At 51.8% G+C, this 10,076-nt stretch overlaps 3 protein-coding genes across 3 annotated transcripts; 1 reads left to right on the top strand and 2 right to left on the bottom strand.

Moving 5' to 3' along the window:
- Nucleotides 1–267: 267 nt before the first annotated feature.
- KRP23_7015 (uncharacterized protein) lies at nucleotides 268–996 on the bottom strand (the record flags this gene model as incomplete). Its single annotated transcript, XM_067892277.1, has 2 exons — nucleotides 268–278; nucleotides 606–996. 2 exons carry the CDS (start codon nucleotides 994–996, stop codon nucleotides 268–270), a joined length of 402 nt encoding a protein of 133 aa, XP_067744172.1.
- Nucleotides 997–1,929: 933 nt separating this feature from the next.
- KRP23_7016 (uncharacterized protein) lies at nucleotides 1,930–2,235 on the top strand (the record flags this gene model as incomplete). Its single annotated transcript, XM_067892278.1, has 1 exon — nucleotides 1,930–2,235. The coding sequence occupies one exon, from the start codon at nucleotides 1,930–1,932 to the stop codon at nucleotides 2,233–2,235; it is 306 nt and encodes a 101-aa protein (XP_067744173.1).
- Nucleotides 2,236–4,642: 2,407 nt separating this feature from the next.
- On the bottom strand, nucleotides 4,643–6,215 carry KRP23_7017 (uncharacterized protein; the record flags this gene model as incomplete). Its single annotated transcript, XM_067892279.1, has 3 exons — nucleotides 4,643–4,696; nucleotides 4,759–4,955; nucleotides 6,164–6,215. 3 exons carry the CDS (start codon nucleotides 6,213–6,215, stop codon nucleotides 4,643–4,645), a joined length of 303 nt encoding a protein of 100 aa, XP_067744174.1.
- Between the last annotated feature and the right edge of the window lie 3,861 nt (nucleotides 6,216–10,076).

The following is a 10,076-nucleotide window of genomic DNA, read 5'->3' on the forward strand; positions in this document are numbered from 1 at the left end:
CTTCTAAAAGGGCGGTTTTTGCGCTCTTTTAGCCTGATCCCGCGCTCGACCTACCGTGCTATAATACTACCAATCACAGCATTTTGTTTAAGAGGGATGGGGGTATTTTTCAAATGCTCGCGTCTCCGAGGTGTATTTTATTGCTTCAGCCGCCGTAATCGGCCGCAGCCGCACCGCCGCGTCATCGACCAAGCGCCGCAAAAACAATGAGCACCAGTATCACCGTGCAGCCAGTCATATCGCCATACATAAGGTAAGTCAAATGCACTACATGCTGACTTCATTTCACATACAAAAATTAGCAGAAATGTGCACAAGTTTCACTGACAAAGAAGACAAGCTACTGGTCCAGATCACACTTCAGTTCGAGAGGGAAGGCCTTCGCATCACCTGGGCATACGTGGCCAGTCGGATGAAAACCAAGCGCTCTGTGAACGAGCTCCGTCTTCGGCTGGCCAGTCTCAAGAGGACGTACGGGAAGACCATAAGCAGCTTTCCGCGGTGCTTTTTCAGTGGTCTGCCTTCCAGGGGAGTTCTAGTCGCGCGAGCGCGGCCGCCGCCATCTCTCCCCATTTCCCAGTGACTAATAGCGCCGACGCACGCACCACCTCCCCGTCTCGGCCTCACGCCCTCCACCACAACCTTGGCTAGTCTTTCCAACGGATCAGGCGGTGGTGTCGCCATTAGCACCGACACCGGGTCCTCCTTCAAGTCCGCAAGCAACAGCCCCGACCAGCCCACGAGCAGCACCGACACCGAGGTCATGCGCACCAAGTCTGTCCGTGACACCGCCGTCACCAGCTGCCTCGCAGCTGAGTCTGGTGTCCGTGCCGCCATGGACGTCGAGGCCAAGGCTTCATACCGCGCTGCCACCAAGTCCGTGCGCGACTCCGTTACCATGTCCAGCCTCTCCGCCGAGGCTGGTGACCGTGTCGGGATCGCCGCCGTAGCCACGTCTGCGGTCAACACCACGTCCGAGCCGGCGAGCCACACCATATTCAAGTCTGTGGGCAGTACCACCTTCGCGGGCTGCGTCGCCGCTGAGTCACGTGAAACTATACTCAACCCAGGGCAAGCAGCGAAAGCTGTGAATCTCATATTTGCAGGAATCAGTGCACACGATGTCCGCCAGCAAGCCGGCCGTACTTATGGCAATGCTGGTGAGGTGTTACCGTCGGGTGTCTCAAAGATACTTGAAGCTGTTGGACCCCTCGGAGAAGCCGACGTTTTCCTCGACGTTGGAGCAGGTGTGAGCAACATTGTCGCTCAAGTTGCACTTGCGACGAGCGTTAAAACGTGCATTGGCGTCGAGCTTCGAAAGGATTTAGTTGCACTTGGCCAAAGCTGTGTACGACAACATCTCGAGCGCCAACCACTGCTTCGTAAGGTGATACTGAAGCAAACAGACGTTCGGGATGTTTCGCTGTCAAGACACCATCCCATTTGTGAAGCAACCATCTTGTTTGCGAACATATTTTTGTTCGAAGAAGATGCGAAGTTGGTCGTTTTGCGAGAGCTAAGCGCAATGCTAATGGCACGTATCACTGTATCAACATCGCAGTTTTGCCCAAGACATCGCTCCACGTGCACCGAGCCGTATTGCGAGTACTGGAGTTTGGTGAGGGAGATCGATGTACATTGTAGCTGGAAGTCGACGCCTTAGCCTGTTTACATATACTCTAGGAAATATTAACCCTACACTGCTCGTCTATACTTATTCAAACCACCGCTGCCACGTGTACGAACAACTTCATCACGTGCTTACGCGACATCACCACTACAACCGCGCGCAGCACCTGTGTCTATAGATGTATCGCCACCGCGTTTGTTGTCTGTGCCGCCGAAAGCCAGTCCTCGAGCAGCGCCGCCTCCAAGTCTGCGACCAACAGCACCGCCTCCAAGTCCGTGAGCAGCACCGCCGTCAAGGCCATGCGCAGAGCCACCGCCAAGTCCGTCCTCAGCACCGCCGTCTGTAGCTGTCACGCCGCCAGGTCTGGTGTCTGTGCCGCCGAAAGCCAGTCCTCGAGCAGCGCCGCCTCCGAGTCCGTGATGAACAGCACCGCCTCCAAGCACGCGAGCAGCGCCGCCACCAAGGCCATGCGCAGAGCCACCGTACGTGACCAAGCTGGGAGCGGAACCGCTACCAAGTCCAAACGCCTCAAGGCCAACCGAGCCACCACCCCCGACGAACCGATCTGTATCGCTGGTGTGACCGAGAGCGGCACCACCACCTAGGCTACGTCTGATAGGAGCATCAATGGATCCGCCACCGCTTTGGCAAGCAGCAGTAGGCCGCTGTGTGACGTCAAATTTAGGTTCATGTGCCTCCTTCAGCTTCGCAAGATTGGAGTGGCGTCGCACGTTTCCTTTGTCGGTAAACAGCCCGTTGGGGTAGTAGAACTGGTGGAATTTATCCCAGCAAGTGGAAGTCGTGGCCGGACTCATCCACGGCTTGGCAGGATGGTCGTGCACAACGCGGCACAACCACACGTCATGTGCGAGGCAATAGTTTGTGACTTCAGTCGGATATATCCCCTCCCATCTGCAAACAATACAGCGCCGCCGCTTCCTGCTCTTCTCTGCATGAATTTGCCTAGACGACACTGATGTGCACGCAACCATCGCAACTCCAGCAGCTTTATCAGCAGGTCGCTGCGAAGAAAGTGTGCCCACTTGCTCCGCTTCGGCTTCGTCAAGTATTTCTCCACTGTAAAGCATGCGGCCGTCACTGGGTGCATTCCTCCATTGACCATTCAGAAGTTCACCAACCAGCTCCATCACAAAACCTCGATGTGGATCACGAGTCGTCGGCTCTGAGGATACCAGCCGTCGCGTAAGATACGCATTGGACCTCGCCACGTCAATCAGCGCAAGGGCAAGCTTCTTGTGCCAGCGTTTAAAGGAATGACCGTCCGCAGTAGCGAATCTTCCTCTTATCTGGTCCAACCTATCGACACCTTGCATGTTGGCGTTGTACTGAGCGACGCATTCTGGAGCAGGAAACGGCTGGCTTTCGTTGCCAACCATGCGGACGACAGTGGTATCATTTGTAGAGTCAGCATTTGAAACCAAGTTGACGACATTTCCGTCACACCACGACGCTGCCAGCATACTGTGGTCGTGCGAGACAGACTGGCGATAGTCTCCACGGGTGCAGTCGTCCTTGTGCAGTATAGTGTGAGCTGGATAGTGCTTGCTATTTGCTCGGATGGTGCCTCGGCCATAAAGCCCCTTCAGCCGAAGCTCCTGGAGCAGTTGAACGGAGGTGTAATAGTTGTCCATATTGACGACGCGGTTAGTTTCCAACAGTGGCCTCGTCACCTCTAGCACATGCTGTCGGATTTTCGATACTTTCTCCAGATCCTCGCTCAAGTTTTGGGCATCAGCTCGATCGACTACACCACTGAGTCTGTTCAAAACGTCACTCCGGTTGCAGTGAAGCTTGTAATTCAACGCGATCCACGTCGAAGAGCAGCACACCATGTACAGCCTGAAATGATATTTTCCCGTCGGCTTCATGGGATTATACACGATCATGTGGCGGCCTTGACGCGAGCGGCACGCGACACTCGCTTCGTCGAGAGCAACATCTCGTCCAACGTGAATATACTGACCGCCAGTAATCTTCAGCAAGTTTAGTAGTGGCCGGATGCGAGCTGCGGCATCTTTCTCTAGCGTGTTTGGAGTAGCATTAAAGCTCAGGCACCGACGGAGCAGGTTGAACCGATGCAGGGACATGATAGCGTCGAGCGATGTGGAAACGCCACCAAAAATAAGATCTTCGGCTTGAACACCCCAGTATTTTGCGTACTCGCCCTTGTCGTTCATTGCCATGAAAAACAAAATGCCCAGAAACACCATCAGCTCGTCGAGAATGAACGGATTTATCATCCGGATGTTGTTCGCCACAGCGTACTTGTTCGTCTCATGCAAAACTTGGCGCCAAAGTAGAGGGGGATGTAGGCGAAGAAACTTGAGCTGGCAGAATGTTCGAACAAGTGCATGAACTCAGGACGCAAGTAGGTATTCGTCGATCCGTCGCTGTGCTGATACAGGTACGAAGGCACTGCAACTTCACCCGACGGAACGAATCGCATGCTTCGAACGGCTTCAACTTCTGCGAGGCAGGTTGGAAGCAATTCCGTAGGCTCGAAAGCCTCGAACACCTCTTCTTCTTCGCAATCCGAGTCGTCCTCCTCGAAGTTGATGTCCTTCGTCGGATCAGGCCGAACCGGTATTCGCCAATCCGGGTTCTTCACTCGTGTTAGCGCAACGTAGTTCTTGATCCCAAGCTGCACAATGCCAACACTGATGTGCTCTACTGAGCTCTGGAATTGGCTGTCCAGCCAACGAATCTGAAAAAGAGAAGCGTGTTTTCCCTTCTTGACTTGGCGGTAGACTCGGCCAATAATGTAGGCAGTACCGATAGGCCGATAGACCTTCGCTTTCATCCATCGTTCCTTGTCCGGCGAGAATGCGACCAGCTTGCTCACGTACACGTCCTGCAGCATGATGGGTGGTGTTCGTGTTGGCGTCGTTGTAGCACCCGTTACTCCACTGGTTGTTGCTCGCCCAGACTGTGGTGATTCGGGGATCGCGACTCCATCAGCTGGAACTCGGTCGCCGCGGCTAGCAACAGCGCTCACAACCACTGCTCCAGCCGTGTCACCATTATCACCGCCACCCGCACCAGCTCCTGCAAAACCAGCAACACACCATTAGCTTATCTATTCCTGCTTGCACTCTGAGATCAAGCACCGCATTTCTAGTACCTGTGGCTCGAGCTGCACGCTGAGCAGCCCGTCCACCGCGTCCCCCACGCGCACCACGTTCACCACGCGCACCGCGTCCACCACGCTCGTTCTCAATAGGCACAGCGACACCTGCCTGGTCGGCAGCACCTTCAGCGTCCACCATGACGTCGTCGGTCATGTCAACGATGCTGCCGTCAACTCCTGCATCAACACCAAACCCATAGTTAGCCACGGCACGCGCTCATTCCTCACGCTGCCTTTTGTCGCAAGTCGCACCTGCTGGGCTGGCGGCGCTTGCAGCCGGACGAACCGTACCTTCTCGTCGTCTACCTACGTGCACTAGAGGCACGGTCACTACTGCTTGGTCGTGAGCGACCACCGCCGCTATACTGACGCTTTCCATGACTTCATCGAAGCTGACATCATTCTCTGCGTTACCAATGCACCCACCGTTAGTCAAACCACCAACAAACACAACGTTAGTCGCGCCACTCGCTGTTGTAGCCCAACTTCCCAAGACGCAACCGCGCCTGCAGCGCTTGAGGCTTCCTGATCGGCGTCGCCATGCCTAGATCCTTGCCAGCGACGTTCGGCAATGACTGCCTGTTCAGCAGCTCTGCTAGCGACGTCGCCACTGTCTTCTCCACGTTGAGCTCCAACGCCTACGCCACAAACAAGTGCAACGTTAGCCATACAGCTACCTAGCCACTTGCCATACCGCTGCATGCACAGACAAAACGTCTTGCCTGTGTCTTGAACGGCTGCAGCTGCTGCGGCGTCACGGTTGCGCACCTCCTCGACATACCTCAGCACGGCCAGCTCGCCGAGAAGTAAATCAGCACCCTCTACACCATCATGCCTCCCCCCAGGCCGAATGTACTTGTAACGCGAGTCAAGACCCTTGCTGGACGGTTTCTTGGACGTCCATCCTGCTTTCTTCAGCGCGGCCCACGCGCCCTTGAACACTGCAACACCTCCGAGACTGCTGGCGGACTCCGTCGGTGTTGTATCAACACCAGATACCGCGTGGCGGCGCTTGCTGGCGCCTACAGGACCGGTATACTTGCGCTTCTGCCCGGGCAGCGCTTCCGCCATATACGGCTCTTTTTAGAAATGAGAGAAGGAATCAGCTGGAAGGCTGATACGTGTCGTGTGTTTGTGGTCAATATAAAGGTTTCTAAATACAGATATTGGATGAGTTTTTATTCTTTATACAAATGCAAACATACAAGCTATTAAGTCTGACAGTAGGGACCAAGCTTTGGGCGCCATGATTTGGCGCGAACAGCGTTTCATACGCAATCCCCCTTTTGGAATACAGTGTGCAAGATATATGCACCAGTGTATTGCGTCGAAGATATTACGTAGTATACCTTAACGGAGTCATACGAACACGAAGATATATGCACCCATTGAGTGACCCGCACATTCATTGCTCTGCATTGCCGGGAATACAAACATACTGGCTGTGTAGCTGTACCTGAAGCGATTAGCTGTGAGAATGCTGGCGACAAAACGAGCCAGATACAGAGCTATAGCCAACTAGTCGCGTCCGGCAGAGAGTGGTGCGATATATACGCGCCAACGGCGCGCGCGAAAGACTCACGCGAAAGCCAAAGCCGAGCATCATCCTCTGGCCAACGTTGGCGCGTCATCACCCAGAAAACGGTCGACGAGGCGAATATCTTCGTAAGTTTCGCTGTTATCTTTCCGTGGTGGAACGCTGTACCATTTCATTTTGACCAATCATAGTAGTAGAGGGCTGTTTCAGCTGGATCACACCAAATAATCCACTTATTAGCCAATCAAAATGCAATCTTAAAGGGCGCATTTTGCGCCCTTTTAGGTTGGACATCATTAGTGCCAACTGCATCGTGTTTGATTTGCACACACGCCCCGTCTCTATCGACAACTAAAAGGGCGAATTTTGCGCCCTTTGAGTTTAATTGACTTGACTTTGTATAGTATAGTTCGTAGAATCTATAGCAGCTCCTTGCGAAAGGGTTAATTATGTCTTTATCACGGAAAATTTGGTCGCAGTTGCTGCATTGAGCTGTTGCAGGGGGAGAGGCCCCAGGAGCAGGGCGGCGGAAAGCATCAACGTCTGGAACAATTGGCTGCAGCGAATCTTCTGCTAAACAATTAGGGACATCTGAGCTCGTTCACAATGCAAGGCGGTTTCGTAGAGAGAACGTTGTCGGCCAGTAACACAACTTGCTGCTGGATAGTTGGGTTCTTTTCCAATGCCTCATTGTAAGCCTCTGAAGTAGCAGGGAACTCATACAGCCACACTATGCAAGTCACCAGCGATTTCAGTCTCGGTTGCATCATCAAATGCTCGCACGACGCCAAAGATGACTCCTTCATACTTTGACGCATGCGCCTTTGGTTCCCATCCCAACAATACCTCAATTGTGTTTTTCATCATTCACAGGAAGTATTGCGCACATTAGACCGGGTGCAGAGCGGTTATTGCCTTTAATGCAGCTCTTTTGGGTAACAGTGCTACGTTTGCGTGTCTGATCACCACTTCAGTCACCCTACCGGACTTGATTGCAATGCTACACGTTCCGGCAGAGTCAGGTGATACCGTGAAAACAATTTGTAGCGGTCCAAACCACTTCTTCAGATCGAACAAGTCGTGATGAGCCAGCATCAGCCCATTGCTTAAGCCATAAAAGACAGACTCCGGTACATGTAGACTCTTTCTTAGATCGATCACACGTTGTACTGCAAGAGATGGCGGGTGCGGCTTGATGCCTCTTGAACGACAGACGGTCAAGTGATTGAAATATTGTATGGCCTCTAGGACAGTAGAGCGAGTAATCTCTGCGGCTTTTAACGCCTGTCGTTTAACATTCATTTTCACGTAGAGCGTGCGTCTCGCATTTTCCGATGCAAAATAGTTGAATGCTAGTAGCATGAACGCATGGTGTGTTTCAAATTAGTGTCCATGGACTTGCAAACATCGAAAAATCCACTTTCGGAGCGATATCCGATTGAGACGCGGTTCGGCAGGACCACCACAACTACCCGGAAATAGGGTGGGAAACATTTTCACGCAAATAGACCATTTGGACATCGACTCGTACATATTTGACTTGCGAACTAGTGTGCTCGAGATATTGCGGGAGTTTCGATCTATTCTGTGGGGACGTCGGCTACGCATATTTACCGATTATAAGAATTCAACTGAAGCTACCTTCAATACCGCTCAAATGTTGCGTTGGCGTCTCGAAATCGAAGAATTCGGACCAGAAATTGTATATATTAGAGAGCATGATAATGTGGTGGCAGACGCGGTGTCCCAGCTCCCACTACAAGAGGAAGTTGTAGCCACAAGTGCGGCAAGCCGCTCAAAAGAGCAAGAAACGACAGAAACCCCATTATTTTGGCGTTCGCTCGAAGAAATCGCGGAAACGTAGCAGCAACTAGGCCTGGAAAAAGGACTATTTGCAAGCTGGCGGGCGATTGGCAGCACCAAGGTGCTTGTCAGCAAAGCAAATGGGAAGATTGTATTGCCGGCCAAATTAACCACCTAGGTGCTTAGAACGTATCATCAGTGGCTGGTTCACCCAGGAGAGACAGTGATGAATGAGTCCATTCGGACAGTTTTTACGTGGCCAGGTATAAGCATTGCTGTCAAAGAATTGGTACGCAACTGCAAGCGGTGCCCACGAAGTAAAGACTACCGTACCAAATACGGCAAATTGTCGAGCAAGGAGGCTACTGTGCGGCCTTGGGCAGAAATTGCAGTGGATTTGATTGAGCCTTTTGGTGGTCAATGGCGTGCAATGACAATTATCGGCACAAGTACTCGGATGATTACAAGTACTCGGATGAAATAATAGCGCTAAGTGATGACACAAGTGCTGAAGTAGCCCGTGTAGTGGATCAAGGATGGTTCAATCGCTATCCACGGCCCAATCGATGCACCTGTGGCCAGGGATCAGAGATCCAAGGAGAGTTCAGAGAACTACTCGAAAGCTACGGCGTACAAAGGGTCGTGACAACTGCAAAAAAACACGAGCAAATGGAGTTGTGGAACGGGCCCATATGTCTATTAATGACAAACTTCGAACGGAGACTATTGAAACGATCGAGGAATGGGAAAATTGTTGGTCCGCAGTAATGTTTGCGCTGAGAGCCCAGCACCATACGGCAACTGGTCTATCTCCAAGTCAAGCAGCTTTTGGGCGAGATAAGCTTTTTGACTATCAAGTAAACATTGTGTGACGGGCCACACAGCACCTTACACAGAGGAGGTGCTAGAGAGCGTAAGCTCTCGGTGAACAACAAGTTCACGGTTCCCGGTCTAAGGGAACCGACTACGACTTAGACGGTAGGTTTAAAGACTGAATATATTTTATAGGTGAGCCAAGCTTGATCCTCACAAACTCTAAGTCAACTATAGCAAAAGCTAAACAAGTGCCCAATGGTTGGCTCATCGCCAACCGGTACCACGTACCATGGGCACAAAAGAGAGACATCCCGTCATTCTTTATGTAACATGGGTACACGTCGGTGTACCTCGTTACACATTGACTGGCAGAAACAACAAGAAAAGCTAGACAGGCAAACGGAAAGGGCAAATATGCGTGAAAATGCAAATCGGCGAGAACATGAGTATCAACCTGGAGATATGATCATGGTAGCACGAAACGAACCACGTGCTCCCAAGCTGCAGCAGCCATATGAAGGGCCGTACCGGATTGTGAGCGTACGAAGTAATGGTACCCTGGTTATTGACAAAATTCGATATCACGAAAGCCTTCAGATTCGGCGGGCTAAACCTTTCCAGACAGTCACCATGGGGGAAGATGTGATAAACAAGTAAATGGTGAACAGCAGGAAGGATACGCCGGTGTTTCGAGTGCTGGACAAACCTGAGAAAGGGACCAAAAGAGAATACCGTTAGGAAGAAGGAATTGATAAGCCTAACATGAGCTCAGTCTTTAATTTGACAAGCGAAGTCTATAGCATGCTCTTGTAATGAAATGGAGTAGTAGCTATCAACAGCGTGAAAACTGCGCTGTTGCCACGTATTTGAAGGAAATCGAGGCAGTATACATAACAGTGTGTCAAGGAGCCCGCCCCGGTCCTTATTCCGAGCAGTTCCAGCAACACGCCTTGAAGCGGCCCTGATTGTTGCTCATTGAAGCTGGCGGAAAGCCCCCTGTGCTTGGCTCCACTCTATCAGTGCAGCCCAGTGCTCGGACATTACAATAAAGTAATGCCCTCACATCAATAGGAAATACATGTAGGGTGAGCAAATCAATAATAAAAAATGGTTCAATACATAATGTATTGTACTCCATGCGT

The sequence above is a fragment of the Phytophthora ramorum genome, assembly GCF_020800215.1.
Source record: "Phytophthora ramorum isolate Pr-102 chromosome Unknown Phyram_PR-102_s0006, whole genome shotgun sequence".
NCBI classification, from domain to species: domain Eukaryota; phylum Oomycota; class Peronosporomycetes; order Peronosporales; family Peronosporaceae; genus Phytophthora; species Phytophthora ramorum.